This window comes from Chenopodium album, chromosome 5, assembly GCF_948465745.1.
Source record: "Chenopodium album chromosome 5, dcCheAlbu1.1, whole genome shotgun sequence".
Classification (NCBI taxonomy): domain Eukaryota; kingdom Viridiplantae; phylum Streptophyta; class Magnoliopsida; order Caryophyllales; family Amaranthaceae; genus Chenopodium; species Chenopodium album.
This window is the reverse complement of record NC_137838.1, coordinates 12,641,641-12,665,046: the sequence shown is the minus strand read 5'-3', so window position 1 is coordinate 12,665,046 and position 23,406 is coordinate 12,641,641. Positions and strand designations below refer to the sequence as shown.

The following is a 23,406-nucleotide window of genomic DNA, read 5'->3' as shown; positions in this document are numbered from 1 at the left end:
ACATTTTTTTTTTTTACAAAAAAATAAAAATAAAATTACATACTCCCTCCGTTTTTTTTTATTTGCATCACTTCCAAGTGTGCGGAGTTTTAGGAGAATGAATTAATAATGTGAGTGGATGAATAATTTATTATGGTAAAAGTAATATGAGGACCATGAAAGTGAAAGTAAGTGAGAGAGTAATGAGGACCATGAGATAGAAAAATGATAAATTAATTTGGGTGGGGTTTAAAGTAAGAGAGAGAACTAATAAAATATAGTGTAAAGTTACTATGTATAGAAGTGATGCAAATAATAATAATATAAAACCCATAAAAGGAAAGTGATGCAAAAAAACAAAAAAAAAAACGGAGGGAGTTGCATTGGCAAACACAAGATTAACCTAGAGGTGATCAACATTAACCCGACCCGATCTGAAAATACGGCAGGTGTTAGGCACAACGCAATTTTAGTTCAAAACCTGAACTCGGCCCAAAAAAAGCCTAAAAAGCTCGATTTGACCCGACAAGCCCACTACTTTTTGTATATTTGGACACGAAATTATGTTAAGGCCCGACTCGACCCAATTTTTGATCACCCCTGGATTAACCCATTAATGAACCCTAAATGTGGCGCCAACCAAATGACAGGTCATGGTCATAGTTAACTATGGAATAAGGCGGTTCAATTACAACAGAAGCGCGCCCTTAAACATTATTTTACCGTTACAACATTCAATTTGTTCGCCAAACTATTTCCCTCGTTTTCATTCATCAAACTAGTCCACGCTTCAATTTCCTGAAATCGCTCTCAATTTCTCTATCTCCTCTGCAAGCGCCAACCTTTCGTTGTCGTAATTCAGTAATCGCTCATTTTATTTCTTTCAATTTCTCTTCTTTTATTATACTTACTCTGTTTTTAATTTGCTCTGTATATTTCTTCTTTCTGCATTATTTTTGTCGTCGTTGTTGTTGTTGTTGTTGTTGTTGTTGTTGTTGTTGTTGTTGCTATTGTTGTTGTTGCTGTTGTTTCTGTTGTTGTTTGTTGTGTTGTTTTCTTTTGATTTGAATTTCAGGGATTTGTTGAATTCGTCGGAATTTGGCAATTTTGCAATTCGATCGATTTTACACCATGTCAATTCACTTTCGCTACCATTTGACTCGAAATCGAAGTAAACAAAATGTAAGAATCAAAATTCCCTCTTTCTTAATCACAAATTTTGTCGAAAATTAGGTTAACAGCTATTCATAATTTGTGTATTTTTGTGAATGATTTGAAAAAAATCAGTTGGAGTTGGATCGATTCATTCCAAACAGATCAGCTATGGATTTCGATTATGCGCACCACATGCTGACAGAAGGGTGGAAGGAGAAGAAGAGGGAGAAGGAGAAATCACCGTATTCGCCGTCGAAGGAAGCGTATCGGAAACGTTTGAAGAAGGTATTTGGGATGAACAGGCCTAGAATTCTTGCTTTCAGTAACAACCCACCTGCCTCACTTCCCCTAAACACCTCTGACTTGGACGCTATGTCTCTCCGAAGGCGATTTTGCAGTGTTCCTCAGGTATATAGACTTTTCTCTTTGATTTATCAATCTGTTTCAATCTATAGTTTAAATTGGTACTTAATTATATTGTTTCAAGTATGATGTGAATTATAATAAGTTAGTTTATTTTGCAAGTTTTTGCTTTTGTATCATGTTGTTCAAGTTTTTGCTATTAATATATGATAAATTTGCACCTATTGGCAACAATTTTCCAATATTCTTAAGCAAAAAACGTTTGGAATCACCAACTCTTGCTTAAACTACACAAAACACAAGTGCACTTGCCTATTGATTTTGATAAGTGTCAGTGTAAAATTTGTCGCATCACATGACATGAGCCAACATGACATAACTGTATTGTTACTTTGTTAGTGTGTCCTGCACCATTTTGATCGTTTCTTGTTCACAATTGTAATTCTACAGACTTCAGAACGTACATTAGAATGCCCTGGCTTAATAGATGACTACTACTTGAATTTATTGGACTGGGGTAAGAACAATGTGCTTGCCATCGCTCTTAAAAACACAGTTTACCTGTGGGATGCATCCACAAATACTGCACGCGAGCTTGTGACTGTATCTGACGATGAAGGCCCAATAACGACTGTGAGTTGGGCACTTGGCTGTCTGATTGCCATTGGCTTGGACAATTCTGAAGTTCAAGTCTGGGATGCTGTTTCCGGTAAAAAGGTAATTTTGTTTCTCATCTGCTTTATATGTCTTATGTTTGGCTTGATTTCTTACTGTTATCGCGTCATTCTTGCAGCTGAGAACATTAAGGGAAGGCCACCAAGCTTGTATCTGTTCACTGGCTTGGAATAGTAAAATCCTCACTACTGGATCAGCAGACAGTAGAATCAACAACAATGACCTGAGAGTTAGGAGTCATATAGTTGAAACTTACAGAGGACACCGGCGTGAAGTTTGTGGGTTAAAATGGTCACCATCAGGCCAATATCTAGCCAGTGGAGGCAACGACAACCTTGTGCATATCTGGGACCGGTCAATGGCCAGAATAAATTCATCTACTCAGTGGCTGCACAGGATTCAAAACCACACTGCTGCAGTCAAAGCCCTTGCTTGGTGTCCCTTTCAGAGTAGTATGCTGGCTTCTGGAGGAGGCATGAACGATCAATGCATAAAATTATGGAACATTAATACTGGTGCATGCTTGAACTCAGTAAACACTGGATCCCAGGTTTCAGCTTTAATATGGAGCAATAATGAGCGCGAGCTGCTGAGCTCACACGGGCTTCCCAATAACAGTTTAGTGTTGTGGAATTACCCATCAATGGTGCAGATGGCAGAGCTTACTGGGCATACGTCCAGAGTACTTTACATGTCTCAGGTAATTTTCTTGGTTTATTGAGAACTGCAGCTTCTATTTCTCAAGTAACCTCATTATTTGTATTTTACTGATTTTCTGGAATGCATGTTACAGAGCCCTGATGGCTTGGCAGTAGCCTCTGCAGGGGACGAGACCCTGCACATCTGGAACGTATTTGGTGATCCAGCTCAGGCGAAGACCAAGTTAGGAGCGACTCGTGAGCCATTTGCTCATGTAAGTCGCATCCGTTGATACAAGATATTGTCAATCATCTAAAATGTTTCTGTCTATATCTTTTGTAATTACGGGATATACATTCTTAGTTTGTCATTATAGTTAGTCCATGTATATACCTAATTTCTAGGATTAAGCTTAGGTTAGTTGTTACCATTGTAGTTTTTTTTTTTTTTTTTTTTTTTTTTTTTTTTTTTTTTTTTTTTTTTTTTTTATAACTAATACATTGCAATATACTTTAGCTTTCCAACTATTCCACAACATGGTATCAAAAATTTTGGTTGTATTTTTACTCAGTCTATAAATCAAGACCATGGTCTCAAATCTCAATACTTCTAATATGACCATAGTCTTACATTGGATTCATATTAATGTGTACTATCCAAATATAAAATATTAAGTATTGAAGTGCATAAAGCACAATTCAACCACAAAATAATTGAAATAAATAAATATGAATCTTAATTTTTTTTTTAATATTTCTTAATTAAGGGGCAATAAAACTTGGGGGAATCAAATTACAACTTGATCAACAACGAAGTTTGAAAGAAAGAACTAAAAAAACTACATTACCTCAAGATCATATTGTTTAATTAAATGTCCATATGAATTATATGCCATATTCTTCAATAAAAATTTAAAAAACCCAAAACTTTTACTTTGCAAAAAGTAAAAGTCAAAAGACTCATCAATATTCCAAAATTTTATTGTATGATTGATAATTTCATAATGATACGTACATTATTATAAAAGAAATAACACTTTATTACTCATATATACATACATTTCTTTCCTCACTCAAATTCCTTGATCATTTTCATTGTGATCTTTAAAGAAAGAACTCTAAAGAGATGAGTGGGGGTGGAGTAGGAGAAACTAACTTGCAATCGACACCAACATGGGTGGTGGCATTCGTATGCATGGTTTTCGTCCTCGTTTCTTTGGCCGCCGAGAGGTTAATTCACTTCACTGGCAAGGTATGCACACATTCGATCTCTTCCTCGATTACACTCTAACTTGTACTATCAAAGTTTCATGATCAATTATTCAATTTATCAAAGAAATAAAGATATCTTATTTTTCTTTGGAAACAACATAAAATTCTAATATTACATCCCTTACAAGTTATGTGCAACGATTTGACATAAAACAGAGAGGAAAAATGTCTAATCGTTGCACATAATCTGTAACGGAGGTAGTATTTTTTTTTCCTAAGGAATCAAATTACTTGACTGTTTTTAAGATCTTATATTTGTAAGGTACTCATCATGAATGTACAAAATTATTATTCCTTATCAAGTATAGTTATAAATATTAATTGTGCTTGTAGTCTAATACTTTTTAAATTTTTCATGTAATTATGCTTCTTGTTTGGTGTTCTTAATTCAGTACTTGAAGAAGTCGAACAGGAAGCCCCTCTATCAAGCCCTCCAAAAAATCAAAGAAGGTACTAATAATCATGTCTCTTGCCATTTTGTTCATAGCTAAGCTAACAAATGTTAAATTTCATATAAAAACCCGTCATTTAAAATAGTATTACTCTGTAACACAATACATTATAAAGTTTGTATCACCATTCAATCGTATGACTTTGTACTTTGGGCTTGTTCACTTCAACTTAATTTCATTTCAATTCAGTTCAGCTCTTAATTTTCTTCTCTCATAAAATATTCATTTCAGTTTAGTTCATTTCAGCTCCAATCAATTCTATTCACTTCAACTTAGTTCAGTAAATGTGAACAAACTCTTTATTTGTTACTCCGTCCGTAGATTGTTGCACTTACATATCTTGCACATGTTTGTAAATGACAAGTTTTGACTACATAATTTTATTTAATTGTACGGATTACTAAAAAATTTATGACTATTATTTTGCAGAATTGATGTTGGTGGGATTTATATCATTGTTGCTGACGGTATTCCAAGGAAGAATTGGTAGACTATGCATTTCTCATAATTTGGCAAATAAATGGCTTCCTTGTAAGAAGGAACCTCAAATTGTCCCTCAAACTCATGCAACTTGGCGTCATCTTCTCTCCGAGTCTACTGACACTTATTGTCAACAACAGGTACGTTGTTACATTGACTTTTTTTTTTCCCTTCAATATCAGACATAGTTCTCTTCACTTGAAATTCGGTGTTTATTAGCCTGATTTTATTAAGGTCAAATATAGTCTAATTGACTCTTTTAAGCCCGGTTTGATCATATTTTTACACTTTTATATGATATAAAACATTATAAAATGAGTAATAAATAGCTGTTGCTCATTTGTTGATTAAATGAGCAAATGATCCTAGGTGTACCGTACACCCGGGTGTATATAACAAATTCTAGGTACTATTTTTAGCCAATCAGTTGATTTTGTTCGATACGAAGTATAATATAGATTATATAGTCCACACTCGCAAATCATCATATCATATAACTAATATATTAAGCTAAACTTTTAGCCAGCTCACGAAATAGCGACACTTGGCATTCCAACTTTTCGCCAAGTGTCGCGCCACCTTGGATAGGTTTAAATAGACTTCATATGATAAAAAATCTCGCGCCACCTTGGATAGATTTCTAGATTTCATAAGATAAAAAAATTAGGTAAGAATTCTATTTTCAATCAAATTAGAATAGAATTTTAGAATAAGATTAGAGTTATTTCTTCGATAAAATACCAAATAATAAATTTATAATTAGGCCACAAGACAACATCATTTAGCGTTTTAATTTTTCGCCAAGTATCGTACCCCGTTGGATAAATATAGATTGACTTTGTAGCAAAAAAAGTTAATTTAGAATTCTATTTTCAATCAAATTGAATTATAATAGTATAATTTTATCTTAAAAGTCCATAAACTACCCGGGCATCGCCGGGGCACAAAACTAGTTATATAACTAAAGTAATATGAGTATAAATGTATAATATACAAAGTAAAGCTAAAGTTCTTTTGACTTTTATTTATACTCAATTTAACTTTGACTTATAATATTGTTAATTTAGTGTAAGATATATATTAAAACAAATCTAGCACACTATTACTAGACCACATTTTGAAATATGTAATATCATACTTAATATTTTTTAAACTTTGGACATTATATTTCAAAGTGTAAAGCACATTTAAGAGCAAATAGAGGTATTATTTGACCCAAGTTTATGACTTAACAAGCAAGAAAGCTTTGATATCCTAATAAATTATATGTATATATATGAATATAATTCACGATTAAATTAATGTGTAAAGCTATTAAAGAAAGCATAAACAATCATATCCTTTAAAAAGTATAGATCACAAAATCAGAATCTAATTCCTTCAATTAGTTTATTTAATCTATATCATCAACTAACACAAATGTACATTAATATAAAGCAAAATATGCAGCATGCAAACATGCAATTAAATTAGTTTAATTCATAATAAGTAATAACCCCCCCCCCCTTTTTTTTTTTTGAAAGAATTTATAATAACCAATTAATTATTATGAGTATTGTTATATTTCTTTTGCTTTAATAATTTCTTTAAAATGTTTTTTTTGCGCAGGGAAAAGTTCCATTGCTATCAGTAACAGCGCTACATCATTTGCACATATTCATATTTGTATTAGCTGTTGTACATGTGATTATGTGCGCCCTCACTGTTCTCTTTGGCGGCTTTAAGGTCATTTATCCTCGATCTCTTTACATTCTTCAAGGGCTTTATTAGCTAGATTAATCTTATTATATATGGTAACAATTGAACAAATGTGTTTACATTGTATGTAATAATAATGCTTTGTAGGAGACTAGGAGATCAATCTATAACTATATACTAACACGAACATAATGTTCTAATAAAAACACGTACGCCAATAGTAAGAGTTCGACTAATATAATACCATTAACATGTCTAATACAAGAAATCTAGTAGATGTAGAGACAAATGTTAATGGAATTAACATCTTTATATATTCATTTATATATCTATATTGAAGTGGAGGCTTTTTTTGGAGCAAGGGAATTTTCCCTCTTAAACATTTTTATTCTTGCAAAATTATTAATTAATCTACAAATTTTATTATTATGATTGACTATTTACTTACATTTCTATAAAGATTTCTATATTTCAATTACTACTCCGTATTAATTTCAAAAACTGAACCGAGCATGGTTCGGGAATTATCTAGTATGATACTATATGAATCAAATGTTATACTACAAATTTAGCATCATCTCAATACGATATTTATTTTTATTAATTTATGAACTGAAAATGCATTGTACATAGTTTCTCCTAGCAACAAAAAATTATTGTCCTTTATATTATTATTTTTTTACAAAACTTGGCAGTAAAAAAAAAACAGTAACCATATTCTTAATCATTTATCCAATTTTGATATTGTAGATAAAAAGTCAATGGCAAACGTGGGAAGATTTGATCCACAAAAAGGAGCTTGATCCTGAACATGGTATATTCTTAATTTACTTCCTAATAACATTCTTTGTCATTTTATGGTTTTACCAATTTTTCATCATCAATATTCTTGTAATTTTTTGAAACAAGTTACATGCCAATGATAAGTATATAAATTAAAACCAATGTAATAATTTATATACTTTTATTGTTTAAATTCTTTATATTACTAGTACTTTATTACTTAAAGTAAATCCACTTTTAAATATATGCAGGTAGAAAAGATGAAATCACAGTCGTAGAGCAACATGATTTTATCAAAGGTCGTTCTTGGGCAGTCCATTACACATTGCTAGGTTGGGTGGTACGTACCGAATATTGATAACGCCTTGCTACAATGCTACTTTAGCCTACATTAATACGAAATGTACTCACTCTGTCCCGTATTATTAGTCACATCGATATTTACGTACTGTGTGTACAAATTCATTGTTTTTCAGCAAGCATTTTTCAAACAATATTATGGGTCAGTAACAGAATCAGATTACATCACTATGCGTTTGGGCTTCATCATGGTAAGTTTCTTCACTCTTCAGCAACAACGTTCATTCCAAATTTTCTGTACAAATTACCTTTACACTAGCTTTGTTAATTATTAAGTGTAACAAAAAAAAAAAATTTATATCCCACAAATAATACCCAAAAGTTATACATACGGGTCTGTTCCTATTTGCTGAAAACAACTGAACTGAACTGATTGGGACTAAACTGAACTGATTTGAACTAAACTGAATAGAGCTAATCTGAAATGAACTGTTTGTGAGAGAAAGAAATTAAAAATTGAATAGAACTGAACTGAAATTAAGCTGAACAAAATAGGCCGTAGTATGATATTTTTTTTTCCCTAAAAATTCAGGCCACTAATAACTAATTTTGTTTGGCAGACACATTGCAAGGGTAATCCCAAATTTAATTTTCACAAGTACATGGTTCGTGCTTATGAAGCTGACTTCAAGAAAGTTGTTGGAATCAGGTAATTTATTTGATCTGAATAAATGAATACGGATATCCGAAATTTCCAGATCGGAGAAATTGCGATCCGAATCCGATTCGAAATTTTCGGATATTCGAATTTTCGGATCGGATATCCGGATTTTCGGGTTGGATAATCGAATATTCGGATCAGATAGTCAGGTTTTCGGATCGAGTAGTTAAAATTTTTGGACAAAATTCGATCTGTATCCAAACCGAAAATCCGAAATTTTTTTCGGATATCCGAAACCTTAAAACCGGATCGGATATCCGAAATTTCGGATCATATATTTTTGAACACCCCTAGATGCAAGTATATGTAGCACTAAGCCCCTAACATATCCAATTTCTAAATTGCATGTTACGAGTAGTTGAGCAGTAATCACGTGTCAATATTAAGCAACTCTATTGTTAATGTTTTGGCCAATTTAGAGAATTAATATTATTTTCTCAAATTCTTTCTTTTAACTCTTTCATATTTACGTTTCCCTTAGCTTTAGCAATCTATTTAACAATTCATTAATAATTTGATTGGTTGCAGCTGGTTTCTTTGGTTATTTGTGGTGGTCTTTTTGTTTCTAAATGTTAATGGTAAGCTCCATTGTTACTATATTTTGCTTACTCTATCAATTATGTATTATTCACGTACTCTAATTAATGAAAATTAGATAATACATCCGGGTGCACCATGTTTATGGTGTACCCGGGTAAACAAAAAAGGCGGAAAGAACATATAATGTTTGATAAAGAACATACCTATGTTTGACAAAGAACATACCTTTAATATGCTCTTTGAGTGTGATCAGTGTGTTCTTTGAGTAAAATTATATGTTCTTTACATTATAACTTATGTTATTTAACATATGTTGATAAACATATATTTTTTTTTTTGGGTTTAACAATACAAAGTATGTTCTTTGAATTTGGCGTGTATGTTCTTTAAGGTCGTAATGACGTCCAAATTCTATTTTTATTATCATATGTCATATTTAAATTACTTTTATTATCATATATTCTTTGAGTTTGATTAGTGTGTTATTTAGGTATTAACTATATGTACTTTACAATATAAATTATGTTCTTTTAACATATGTTATTTTGAAATTTGATATTGAAATCTTAAATTATTTTTAATTGAAAATAATATTAGAGTAAAAAAAACTAAATTATTATGGGAAGTTGAATTTTTTTTTGGATAGATAGAAAACTATTTTTTGGGGAAATGATATTTTTGGTAAGGATTTTTTAAGAGTTGATCAACATTGGCATGACTCGCTTCCCGACCCGATCTGGCCCGAAATAGGGTGGGTTTGGGCAAACCTAAAAATGCATTTTTAGTTAAAACTCGAACCGGGTTCGAAAAAAGCCCAAAACCCGCTACTTTTCTACGGGTTTGGGCACGAGAAATTATGATATGGCCCGGCCCTACTCGATTTTTTATCACCTCTAAATTTTTTCCGTTAATAATGTGTAATTTTTCAGAAAATTTTATTAAGTTTTTATCTCGTTCTTAGGATGTTCTTTCCGCCTTTTTTTTATTTATCCGGGTGTATGATGAGCATTGTAAACCCGTGTGTATAAACCACGGATTACTAATTAAAGGCTAAAAATTCCGCAAATCAACTTGTTCTTTTGGTTTTCATCAATGTGCAGGGTACCATGTTTATTTCTGGATTGCTTTCATTCCGCTACTAGTAAGTGATTGTACTCTAATTAAAGGCTAATATATACTAGTACAATAAGTTTTGTATAAGATAGACTTTTGTTAATTTTATTGAAAGACGGTTAATTTGAAAGTAACTTTAATAATTTAAGATAACTTTAACCCATTTAAGGGTAACCCTAATTTATAACGAGTTTATTTGATTTTATGTTAACTAGTTTTGTGCCCCGTGCGATGCCCGGGTTATTTATGGATTTTTAAGATAAAATTATTTTATAATTCAATTTGATTGAAAATAGAATTCTAAAATAATTTTTTTTCTACCAAGTCTATCTATATTTATCCAAGTTTATTATTTGGTATTTTATCGAAAATAAAACTCTAAACAACAAACTTATCTATCTAAATCTATCAAAGGTGACGCGACACTTGGCGAAAAGTTAGGACGCCAAGTGTCGCTGCCTCGTGACCTGGCTTTATATATTAGTTATTATAGTTATATGATGTGTATTTTCCAGTGGATTGTGGATACATATTATAAAGGCTAATACAATTATCTTATACAATACGAGTATTTTTATAGTGTATTTATGTTAAAAAATGGTAACTATAAATAATTTTAAAGAAACATTAATCAGTCTTACAATAAATTAATGGAAGTCCCACTTATTCAAGAATTTGTGTGATCCTTATGCTATGTTTTACATGCAGCTATTATTTTGCGTGGGTACAAAATTGGAGCACATAATCATCCAACTTGCAAAGCAGGTTGCTCAAAGTCGAAGGCATTCTGTAATTGATGGAAATGTTGAAATCCATCCATCAGACACTCACTTCTGGTTTCACAAACCTCGACTTCTCCTTCTCTTGATTCATATCATTCTCTTTCAGAACTCGTTCGAAGTTGCGTTTTTCTTCTGGATTTGGGTTCGTTACGTTCATCTCTAACATCTCTAAGGTGTACTGATATATAATAATTTATTGTGATATCGAGGTGACTTTTATATTTTTAAAATTAGCTTCTAACGGCTCAATGAATAAGTTATTATAATTCTGTCATATATAAGACTTGCATTCCTTTTAAAAAGTTATAGATTTCAAATTAAAGAGACATGATTTAAAAGTGTTCTCTTTTTTATAGGTACAATATGGTTTTGACTCGTGCATCATGGGTTCAATTGGCTATACCATACCAAGACTTGTGATTGCGTAATGATCTATTAACTTGAATTTCTAGCTTCATTCTAAATATATCACATTTTTTATATCGTTATATTTCTTCTGTGCTAAAAACATTGCACCATGTTGACTTTTACACTTATTATATGTTCTCCTTTAAACGCTTATGCAGGGCATTTGTGCAATTTGTCTGCAGTTATAGCACATTACCACTCTATGCAATTGTTACCCAGGTAATTTTTCATTTTTATACTTAATTCAATAATTCCTAAATTAACTTATGTAGACTTTCATTGTCTCAAAATTTAATATATATGAATGTTTTTATACTACAACATTGTTCTTTACCTAGCTAACTCATACAATGTACATACATGTAGATGGGAAGCTCCTTCAACAAGGCGATATTCGAGGATTACATACAAGAAGGGCTAATACATTGGGCACAGAAGGCCAAAAAAACCACGACATCTTTGCATACTCCTAATACAACTAAGAAAGTAACACCCAAAAGAACTATGTCTATGCCTGCTATAAGACCATCTACTATGAGTGACAAGCAACACGATCAAGATTCGACAATACAAGAGATACAACTAGAAAATGATCATGTTAAGTAACAATGGATCGACAATGTAGTAATTTTTGGACGTTTAGAGGGTTTGTTCTTTGTTGGCGGAGTTGTGGATCAATGAGGTATACTAGATGATTTACTATGACTTCTTGGCCTTTTCAGGTGTCGCCGCCTTGCTAGGTTGCTTGCCGGTTGTTAGTCGAGTTAGGGTTTGGTAGTTGTCTGTTTTTATGCAAGGAGCAAGACTTGTACATGAATTTGAGTTGCTGGTTTGATCTTGGGTGTTAGTGTTATATGCCTTCCTATGTTAGTATGTTTCATTTCTTTCTTTATGTAGTAGATCTAGTGTTACAATTTCAACACTTAGAAGTCTCTAAGATAAGGTATCTTGTTGCTTTTTTTTCTATGTTATACGAGAAAAATAATGACAAATTTAAAAAAGATATGATAATACAATTACATAAAGTATTGGGTGAGTCTGTTTCACCGTGAGTCCACCCACCCATATATTAATATTAATATACTTATATGTTAATACATGGATGATGAATGACAAATCGTGCAATTCACAAATGTTATAAAAAACATAGATAATTGGATATCCTTATTACTTCAAACCAAATTATTAGATGAGATTCGCACATTCTGTTAAAGGGGATGAGATTGGCAAAACTCCAGCCGAAATGTCGATTGCCTCAAAAGAGTGATATTATACACCAAAGTTTTACCTTCGGAACAGGCTAAAGCATGGAGTAAATTGCTTTCCGAGCTTGGTTTGTTCAAAGTTCAAACCATGGCAAAAAAAGGCCAAAAATGAGGGGGTGTTCAACAATAACATCATAGTCCAAGTGAGCTGATTAAGTATTGTTTTGCAATGGTTAGTTAAAAAGTTCCTCTCTCAACTGTAATTTTGTTCTTTCTCATCAATTGAGGTTTTAGTAGTAGTACCATAGCCGACGATGACGTCTTGATTCGTGTGTGTTTGGTTAGCGAAGGACTCCCACAGGTGCCATAACTTCAGCCCTAAAAGCGTCGCAACACAACACCAGAATTCACGTAACATCCCTTCAGATGCCATATGCACCACCAGGTACAAGCAAGTCCTCGGCAACATGCCTATATAAATAATGAATAGAGGTTTACTAAAACCATTTTATTTTATCTATATACATCTACTTCGTTTTAATTGAATTCCACTTGACCCTTACAATTTTATAACAAAAAATAATTAATTCCCAACACATTCCTGATACGAATTAAAGATCCTTGATCACACATTCACACACTACTACTTATAGAATAGCTAATCGCGATTACGATAATTACTTGCTACTAAAGATTACCAAACAAATTCTAAACCAAATATGTGAATCGTGCTCTAAATTTAAATTATCAGGAAAGCATGCTTTTACAAGGACCAAAAAAAATTAACAGGACATTTTCAGTCATCCAACACCAACGGCCCAACGGAGAAGCACAGCAACATTAGTTCTCCCTGCGCATTAAAATTCATAACACAGCAACAAACTTATTACATGTTGATCCAACAAGTTTAATGGCACAAGGACATAAACAGCAGAAGATAGATTGGTATGTTTAGGAACGGAAGGAGCAATACATCGTCACGCAGCTAAACTGAGTTTCATTCTTCAGCTGCACTGGCAGCATTAAGATCCACATTAAGGTCTAACACCTGTAGTTCAAAACAGTTAAATATTAGTCATCAACCAAAATGAGGCAAAAGAATACAGCTTACAGAGAGCAAGAGGTATATATTAGGCACGACAGATCTGAATGGAATAAATATACACAGAAGTTTCTAGAATTTAAGATAGCACTATATTACAATAAACAAATCTCGTCAGAGAAAGTCATTCTAGATACACAACTCCTAATCAGATAAATTTCTTACAAGGGTTTACTTGATACGGAATAGTACCTAAATTCCTTGACTCAAATTAGCGAATCCTGGATAAATGATCCAGTCAAATGGTTTTAACAACCATCACACACAAGCAGTCAAACTACATCCATTTCTTGGGTTATGTTAATGAATAATCCCAACTTTATTATTTTTAATTACAGAAAACCAAAAAATACCACAGAATATTATACTCATCTGTTTCCTCATAATTGCAAGACTTTAGCAGTATTCAAAATTCTTAGGTTAATGTTAATGAATAATCTCAATGTATATTTAAGGAAACGATGAAGAGGTTTTTTTAACAGTAAATAGCCTACTGCAGTCATGGCGTTTACTATTTCTTTTTTCTTTTTATTCTGGAGGGGAGGGGGTGGGGAATACTGGGTTATTAAGGAAAATTTGTCAATTACTACTGCAAGTTAATACTACTTTGTAAATTACTACCGCAAATTAAAAAAGTTGTGAATTACTACCGCAAAAAAATTTAAGATGTTGCGATTACTACCAAACCCCCATTAAACAAAACTATGACGTCATTATATCACTTTAACCCATGGTTAAAGCCCTTAACCATGACGTCATTATATCCCTAAACCATTTTCTTTTTTGGGGGGGCTGGTTAAAGCCCTTAACCATGGTCAAACACGGGTTAAAGGGATATAATGACGTCATAGTTGGGTTTAATGGGAGTTTGGTAGTAAGCGCAACATCTTAAAATTTTTTGCGGTAGTAATTCACAACTTTTTTAACTTGCGGTAGTAATTGGCAAATTATCCATTTATTAAAAATGATTTATAATCTTAGTATATTTGTTCTATCATTCCTATCAGTAGAATCTTTGATTGATACCATGAATATCAAGGCATTCAAGTGAATGGAACCAACAAAAAAAAAAAAAAAAAAAAAAAAAAAAAAACGGTTGTATCACTCAACATATTTATTAAAAATGATTTATAATCTTAGTATATTTGTTCTATCATTCCTTTCAGTAGAATCTTTGATTGATACCATGAATATCAAGGCATCAAGTGAATGGAACCAACAAAAAAAAAAAAAAAAAAAAAAAAAACGGTTGTACCACTCAACATATTTATTAAAAATGATTTATAATCTTAGTATATTTGTTCTATCATTCCTTTCAGTAGAATCTTTGATTGATACCATGAATATCAAGGCATTCAAGTGAATGGAACCAACAAAAAAAAAAAAAAAAAAAAAAAATAATTAAATTCCTGGGGTGTTTAGGTAGAAAGCATGCAAAACAATCTAGCATCCCATTAACAAATACGTCCTTTGTTTCAAAAAATTGCAACACTTTACTAAAAATGTGGGAGCATTTCCGGCAAAGTGTTGCAAATTTTTATAAAATGGAAAAAGCAACAAACATTGCAGGGCAACAAGACTGTAAGGAGAAGCAAAGTAATACCAAACAGTCCAACATTTTACCTTTCCAGTTATCATTGTATACATGTTGAGCACATCTGTGACAGTGGATTCAAAGTGTGTTGTGCCATCATAACTCTGTATCACATAAAGCAAGTAATTAGATTATTAAGATCCAAAAATTCTCTATGAGCATCATGAAGAAGTCACAGAAAAGGGGAAAGTCCTACCGTAGATATAAAACAATTGTCCAAAGAAGGTTCATTGACAGGCTCATATCTATCATAGATATCAAAAAACATCTCATCAACTGGGCCTAGAAGATCGATTCCAGCCTTTAATTCAGTTTGAGGATTGTCAGTTTCAGCCTCGGTTGATACAAAAGCAATGAACTTTCCCTTTGGCGCAACATTATGAGTGTAAGAACAGCAGAAGACATACCTGTAAAAAAATACAACAGCACAGAAGCAAGCAACCTAATGTTAAAAGTCTTAAAACCTCAGTAAGAGTATTCAGTAATGCAGCAGACATTCACAAACATATTTTCCCTTACAAGTTCTAAATCTACATAACAAACAATCCATCACCACTCACCTATCACAATAAATTTTGATATAGCATTTCAGTGATTACAGTAGAGTTGCACGATGCAAGATTATAACAATAAATTTGATATAGCAGTCAGAACCAGGATACTTAAACCCTTAACTGCAATATCCTATCAAACAACTACTCCATTTTTTATTATTTTTTCCCCTTAAGTGCAACACCCACCACAAAGTTTTAGGAGGTTGAGTTGAATGTGTCAAAATAATATGCAAAATTACAAATGGAGTTTATAAGGGAGTAAACACATTTTCTTTTTCTCGATTTGGTGAATTTGACATCAAGTATCTAAATTTGGTAGTCAATCACCAAAGGTTGTTGAGAGTTGACAGACGAGACTCAAATCCAATGTCTCGCCATCTAGCAGCTAAATCAAGCAGACTTTCATTGAATGAATTGCACAGCTTATTATCTCATACAATACGTGTCAAGTAGTAAGCTTTTTCTCCTTGTACTTGACCAAATCAAACATTGATAGTATAGATAGTAGATGAGGAACCCCAGCAGTATAAAAGAAAATTCTAGTACATCGTAAATAAATTATTAACTAGGCTAGATGTGGCTAATTAAGCAACTAAGCTGATAGAATTGTGACCTTGCAGGTAGATTGTAACAGAAAATACGTAAATATCTTGAACAGTTATTGAGTAATGGAAAAATCGAAGAAATATAGCAATCTGGCTGTGTTACACACTTATAACGTGGGCAAGGTACATAGTTCTTGGTTAAGTATGATTTAAAGACATTGAGCTATATTAATTGCAATAACTACGAACTTTATATTGGCTAGATTGCCTAGATATAACCAAAATGTGTATACATTTAATAAAACAGATAGAACCGTAGAACCTTTTTTCTTGACCATCAAATGCCATTATTTAATTATTTCACATCTCACTGCACAATAATATTCTAACACCATTGATTCCTATCCCTAATTATATCTCACACAGTCAAAAACACATTTAAATAAATGTCTAGTCATCAAACCTTTTTTTGTCAAGATATGAAACTTACATGTCAGATCTACGACCTAATTGCTTCTGGGGCAGAATAATTTGCACGGAGTGTGAATCATTTGTGTTAGGGATTGGATGGCTCATAATGGCAATAGCCCTCGCAACCTTTCCCACCTTTCTAGTCTGAACACAAACAAAAACGGGGAAAAAAAAATTAAATATATATGAATAACGATTGGCTAACACTATAGTAAACAAAACATCATAGGAAAAATTCTACAATAATTCACCATATGTTTCCTTTGTACTTAATCGTTAATATTAAACAGAAGCCATTTGTTTCCTCTGCAATTTTTCTGTTTTCAGAGTAGGCTTGATGGCTGAAGAGCAATTAAACAGAAAATCCAGAAACAAAGTAAAGAATGGAGCAGTAGTGTTCAAATGACAAATTTCCATCCATTTAAAGAATAATAACACCTCCTAAGACTTTACGATAATTTCTCACTGCAATTATCATGCAGGTAGCAGGCTGCAGGCTTTCTGACTCAGAAGTTTTACACAAGTAACTAGAAAACAAAATGGAAATACATTCTTATTTAACCAAAACTCCAAAAGTAACAAATTTCGAGAAAATACCAACTTTTTGGCAAGTTTAAAAGTCTAATTCATGATCCAAAATAATACCTTGTTAGGAAGATAAGATGGATCACAGACAACTTTTTTGCACTTGGCAGTTTCTCCCTCGGATGTTACACCTACAACTTTTCCCTCGGCATCAAATTCAACCTAACAGCCAAGGAAAATCATCAATGTCCCAACTAGAAAATGTAATTTGCAGCAATGTCAATTATGACATCACATAAAGAATATTCATAAAATGAGGAAAAATACCTTGCATTCTGGCTTATTCAACATGTATGTTCCACCATAAACAGCACTCAGCCGTGCAAATGCCTGAAGAAAGTCAACATATCATACATGTCAAAATAGGTTAACAAGAGCACAATCAGGTTCTAAACCCCTCCCCCTCCCCTCTTCCAAGACCACACACACACACACACACACACAACACACACAGATAAAAGGTAGACAGATTTATTATTATTATTATTATTATTATTTATTATTTTTTTAAAAAAAAGAAGAAAATAGTCAACTGACCTGAGGTAGTTCTCCTAATCCGTACAAGGGATAGATATATGGTGATCCTCCCTGGAAGCGTGCCAGAGATTCGGCATATAGCTGAAGCCAAAGAGATAAAGGTAAAACATAATGCTTATGAGCACTACATATGAATATCAAGGAGATACTAGGTAGGATATGGAAATATGAACAAGCAGGATTCTCACCTTCATTCTTTTCACAGTATCTATTGCAGGTTCATTCAGGTAGCGATCATCTCTTTGAAGGGCCAATGCATGACCAATGAAATCTATGGTGTTGTCATCAAGGCCGTATTTTCTGAAAAAAAAATTGACACAAAAGCGCATTAACAACAATTATAAATTCTTTTTTGGTGCATAGAGAACAAAGAGAAAATGATGTAGACGGAATTTGATCCCAAATCTTGGGTAACACACTAACACCCCCTAAGACTTTAACCATCTAAGCTAGATTAAAATTCTAACAGCAAAAGGAAGTGTGATGTCTAACCATTGACCGATACACAGACGCAAAAAAAAAAAAAAAAAAAAAAAAAAAGCAATACAAAAAATAATAAAAAAATGGTGACGCAAACTAAGAAGGAATTAGCAAGTTCGTGCACACAAAGATGAAAAGACAGGTGGAACCATGGAAATATAACTACGGAAGAGTCGGAAGTACAGGGAGAAAAACTGGGAAAAGGATTTTAAAGTAAGATAGATAGCACACCCTTCATGAATCGTAAGAAAAATGATGACCGAGTCAATAAAAAAAACGGCAATGTTTTTCAGATCAGCATGAGTATTAACTAGGTGTGCATTGAGTTTAAGGGAAACAAAAATAATCTCAAAGTGAATAGATAAAGAACATACGCTATAAGCTCTCTTGTAGTCACTCTGGTCAGGTCCAGTCCATCGTGTGTCTTGGGATCATTCTCCACATAATCTTGCACAAAAATGAAAAACTTACGAGCACGACGCTTCTCAAACAATCCCATCAATGGAGATTTCAGGGCCTCCATGTCAGTAGCGGGTACTTTGTGAACCTATCACATGGATGAGTCATAGAATAATGAAATCAAGGTCATTCTTCTAATCCTGCATCAGGCCAATCTTAAAACCAGCTGCTGCATTTGATTGAGTAGTAATACCTTTCCTTTGTTGAACACAAAACTACCATCAACTGCTTTAAAGTAGAGATATTTTGTGACATCTGTGTGTATCAGAACCCGGACAAGAGCACCATTTGCCATTATGAACTAAAGGTTAAAAAAAAGAAATTAATTAAATATAGAAGTTACAAAGAAACTAGCACAGGTAGATGTATTGAGAAATATAATAAGCATTAAACACCTTTGGCATCATATCCACATTATAGTCTCTGCTGGGACCTAACTCTGCTGGAGGCTTGTCATCTCCCCTAAACTTCTTCCACAGCTACATTTATATATGTACAAAAATAATTAATAATAATAAAAGGTTAATAGTTAGTATAAAATATTTGTATAAATTTAGCCAAAAACTCCACAGAGCTGTATAGTACCAACCTGAATGAGATTAAGTGAAGTTGATTCTCCTCCATAATAGTCATTTCTATCCATGTGTAGGACCTGAATCATGAATTATTGCTTATCAAAATCCAAAATTAGCAGAATTAACACAGGAAAAAAAAAAAATACAAGACTAAATGGCAAGAACATTCCAGCTGATTACATAAAATATCGAGTGCTACACTCCCTTAATGCGCAAGGGATATATGCAGAGTGGTCTTAATGTAGAAACTTCACTGACAGTGTCTGACTTCACATTCATATCGAGCAACACTCCTATCCTAGCGTGTATTGAATTTCTTTTCAATCAGTGGCTAAACCCACATTCTGCCTAAACACTATTTGAGGAGCACCTACACACTCCCCAATCCTTCCACTTGTACAGGAAAGCATTTGAAATTTTCAGACAACAATTTTACTGGCAGTGACAACAATATTACAGAAAATTCAGATACAGAAGATAGTATAGATGAAGTTATGTCTTTTACAGTTGACATGGGTATTGTGCCAGAATATTTCTTTCTCCTACAATTGTCCATCTATTGATCATGGAAGGCTCTCATACTTGCAGTATATCAATTACACATTGCCTAATCAGGTTGCTCTCTTATGCCCTTGGTAAAAAGTGGTGACTAATCACAATCGATACTATTTTGCTATGCTGTTATAAGTTGGTTGCAGAGCTAGTGAAATGCACCATGCACTCCCAATTCATACATGAAGCTGTGATAGCCTTGGCTTTAGTGAAAGAATTAGCCAAATCAAGTTATTGACATATAGAAAGGCAAGTCAGGGACTCAGAGTAGGATATAGCAGAGGAAAAGTTAATGAAGTAGGCATATCAGTAAACTCAACAATGCGTACATTTTGTTTACATCCACATTCCAATTGCAAAGGTATCTTTCAAAAGGTTGATCAGAAAGAAAGACAGTGATGAGAGATCAAGAGGTTCACGAAAATATTAAGAGGATTGATTTCTTCATCAATCTGCACATTCCGTGAATTTAAGTACGACACCATATACAGTTATATACCAAAAACCAAACCTTTCCACCCATCCAAACTCTCCCCCAACAACCATAGCAGGGGCTGGACTGCTGGAGGGTAAACAATAGAATGTTGCGAATTGCATTTAATCCATAATCAACGGCAAGTTACTTTCAAGTCTTCGCTCACCATACAAAACTGATCTTTTGCACAAAGGCTGGGCTACATCTATACATGAAAAATGGTCAATTCGACATACAGTTTTCTATTTTCTCGCCAAGAATCGCCAATGGCTCAGAGGTGATCAAACCTTTATCATACACTAATCAACGAAATTCTCTTGCTAATGACAACAATATATAGGGTCTAACACATTACACATTCTATCAGTGAAACAATTTAACCACTAAGCATAACTACAATTAAAACACAACCAAATCAAACAATAATCATACGATAGTGAGCTCCCAGAAACCCCCACATCATTTCAAAGCTATCATTCAATCAACAAATATAACATCCAATACAACAACAATTTTAGAAAGCGCAAAACAAGAAATTTATTCAAAAAAAATCAAAAAAATACAGGATCCCACAATCAAACACACGATTTCAGGAAAACCCAATTCAATTAAGCATCTAAATCATCGAATTATAAGCAAATCTCAATAATTCAATTGATGATTCAACTTCAAGGAAATCAAACCGAAATTGAAAGGAAAAAAGGGGGGTGGAAAACCTTGAGACCATCAACAGAGAGTAGACCACTGAGAATGCATTCCTTGAGACCAGTTCCAAGGACTATGACATCGTATTCTTCATCCATGGCGATTCAAATCAGATCAAATCGAAGAAAACTCAGATCGGTGGAAAGTTGAGGAAGAAACACAGAGAAATGGAGAAAAGAGAGATTAGAAGAGTTAGGGCTCCTGATTTGTGAAGTCAATATATAAATGAGATTAAAAGGAGCACGACAGATGGAGAGAGAGAAAGAGAGGAAGATGCCTTGTTTGAGGTTTGAGAAAGATTAAAGTGTCATAACACACGACTTCAATTATGCTAAGGCTTCAACTTACAAAAATAATACTCCCTCCGTCCCTTAAACGGAGACTTAATCAAAAGTGGAGAATGTCCGATTGATAGCAAGTGGGGGTAAAGTTATTTTCTGTAAAATTAATTTCGATTCAGTAGAAATTAGTAACTTTAAAGAAAAATATAATAGAATTTCAGCAAAAATAATTTCATTTTAGCAAAAAAAAAAATTATGTTCAGCAAAAACAATTTTAGTTCAATAAAAATTATTTCAATTTAACAAAAATAAGGTAAAGAGAATGAGGCCTAAAAATAAGTTCAATTAAGTAAAAATAATTTCAGTTCAGAAAAAATAAACTTAGTTCAGTAAAAATAATTTTAGTTCAGTAAATTAAGTTCAATTTAGTAAAATAATTTAAATTCAATAAAAATAAGTTTAGTTCAATTTAAAAAATCAGTTTAGTAGAATTAATTTCAGTTCAGCAAAAATAATTTCAATTCAATAAAAATAATTTCAATTCAGCACAAATAAGATAAAGTGAACGAGACCTAACTATAAAGAAGAAATAGAATAGAAAATCAGTAAAAATAATTTCAGTTCAGTAAAATCAATTTTAGTTCAACAAAAATAATTTCAGTTCACTAAAAATAATTTCAGTTTAGCAAAAATAATATCAGTTCAGTAAAAATAATTTCAATTCAGCAAAAATAATGTGAAGTGAACGGGGCCTAATTGCTTTATAACTATGGAAAATTTATGTTGTTTTTTTTATATAAACAAATCAAAGGTTACTACTATAGATAAACACAACTCATATAAGGCTTTGTTCACTTCACCTTAAAAAATAATATTCAATAAAAATAATTTCAATTCAGTAAAATTAGTTCAGTTCAATAAAATTCAGTTTTCTTAAAGAAGAATTATAATAGAAAATCAGTTAAAGAAAAATAATAATAATTTCAGTTGAGCAAAAATAATTTCAGTTCAGTAAAATTAATTTAAGTTCAGTAAAAATAATTTAAGTTCAGCAAATATAATTTTATTTTAGTAAAAATAATTTCAGTTCGGCGAAAATAAGGTGAAGTGAATGGGGCCTAAAGGGGGTGCAATTTATATAGTTGAGACCAATAAAGGTAAATATTATAAACTATAAGAAAGCTTTATAGTTATAAGAATGTATACAAGGCATACGATATAGATTTCTTATTTCATAAGTGAAAATAGTATAGTGCACCCGGAAAGAACATTAAACATATTTTAAAGAACATGGGCCAAAAAAGAACATTCTATTGTTTGAAAAAGAACATACATGTGTTTGACAAAAGCACATGTTTGTGTTTGACAAGAACATGACATTACAAAGAACATAAAGTCTTTACAAAAAAACATGTTATTTTGCATGGTTATTCGGGTGGTTGAACGTGTTTGAAAAATAACATTATATTTGACATAAAAGAACATGCTTGTGTTTGACAAAAATAGAGATGAAAAAAAACATGTTATTTTTCATAGTTACTCGGGTGGTTGAACTTGTTTGAAAAAGAACATTATATTTGACAAAAAAAGAACAAGCTTGTGTTTGACAAAAATAGAGATGATCATTGGGCGGGTTGGACCAAGGTTAAAAAATCAGCTCACTTATCGGGTCGGGCCAAGTTTTGGGTCAAAATTTTTGTGCCCAAACCCGCCCAAAATGGTCCGGCCATGCGGGCTTTTCGGGTCGAGTAAAAAATAATCAACTAAAATGCATAAAAACGCATTTCCAAACCGGCTCAAAAAATTAAATTACGGGCCGGATCCGACCCGATTTTGGGGGAGAAAAAAATTCTTCCCAAAACCCGTCCAAAATCGGGTCGGGCCAGTCTAACTTTGATCACCTCTAGTGCCCAAAGAACATAAAGTT

The 23,406-nt window shown here is 32.7% G+C and overlaps 3 protein-coding genes across 4 annotated transcripts; 2 read left to right on the top strand and 1 right to left on the bottom strand.

Annotated features, from left to right (window-relative positions):
• Positions 1–666: 666 nt before the first annotated feature.
• On the top strand, positions 667–3,103 carry LOC145630465 (cell division cycle 20.1, cofactor of APC complex-like). Its single transcript, XM_081682723.1, has 5 exons — positions 667–1,161; positions 1,267–1,542; positions 1,948–2,214; positions 2,291–2,872; positions 2,966–3,103. The coding sequence occupies exons 1-5, from the start codon at positions 1,111–1,113 to the stop codon at positions 3,101–3,103; spliced, it is 1,314 nt and encodes a 437-aa protein (XP_081538849.1). The 5' UTR covers positions 667–1,110.
• An 833-nt stretch (positions 3,104–3,936) lies between these two features.
• LOC145630464 (MLO-like protein 1) lies at positions 3,937–11,998 on the top strand. The gene is made up of 14 exons (XM_081682722.1): positions 3,937–4,062; positions 4,475–4,532; positions 4,964–5,154; positions 6,623–6,739; positions 7,463–7,526; positions 7,768–7,835; positions 7,972–8,046; positions 8,416–8,504; positions 9,045–9,094; positions 10,157–10,197; positions 10,878–11,093; positions 11,308–11,375; positions 11,518–11,578; positions 11,726–11,998. Exons 1-14 carry the CDS (start codon positions 3,937–3,939, stop codon positions 11,963–11,965), a joined length of 1,464 nt encoding a protein of 487 aa, XP_081538848.1. The 3' UTR covers positions 11,966–11,998.
• A 1,284-nt stretch (positions 11,999–13,282) lies between these two features.
• Positions 13,283–21,491, bottom strand: LOC145631926 (guanosine nucleotide diphosphate dissociation inhibitor 2-like). 2 transcript variants are annotated; one of them, XM_081684157.1, is made up of 14 exons: positions 21,210–21,491; positions 19,481–19,543; positions 19,287–19,370; positions 19,085–19,192; positions 18,807–18,979; positions 18,141–18,252; positions 17,953–18,033; positions 17,683–17,745; positions 17,476–17,577; positions 16,850–16,974; positions 15,457–15,667; positions 15,290–15,364; positions 13,538–13,612; positions 13,283–13,414 (listed from the first exon to the last, which is right to left on the bottom strand). In XM_081684157.1, exons 1-13 carry the CDS (start codon positions 21,294–21,296, stop codon positions 13,562–13,564), a joined length of 1,335 nt encoding a protein of 444 aa, XP_081540283.1. In that variant the 5' UTR covers positions 21,297–21,491; the 3' UTR covers positions 13,283–13,414; positions 13,538–13,561. The 2 variants fall into 2 exon arrangements, with proteins under 2 accessions (XP_081540283.1, XP_081540282.1); XM_081684156.1 differs by having other exon boundaries at positions 13,283–13,612; positions 21,210–21,490.
• Between the last annotated feature and the right edge of the window lie 1,915 nt (positions 21,492–23,406).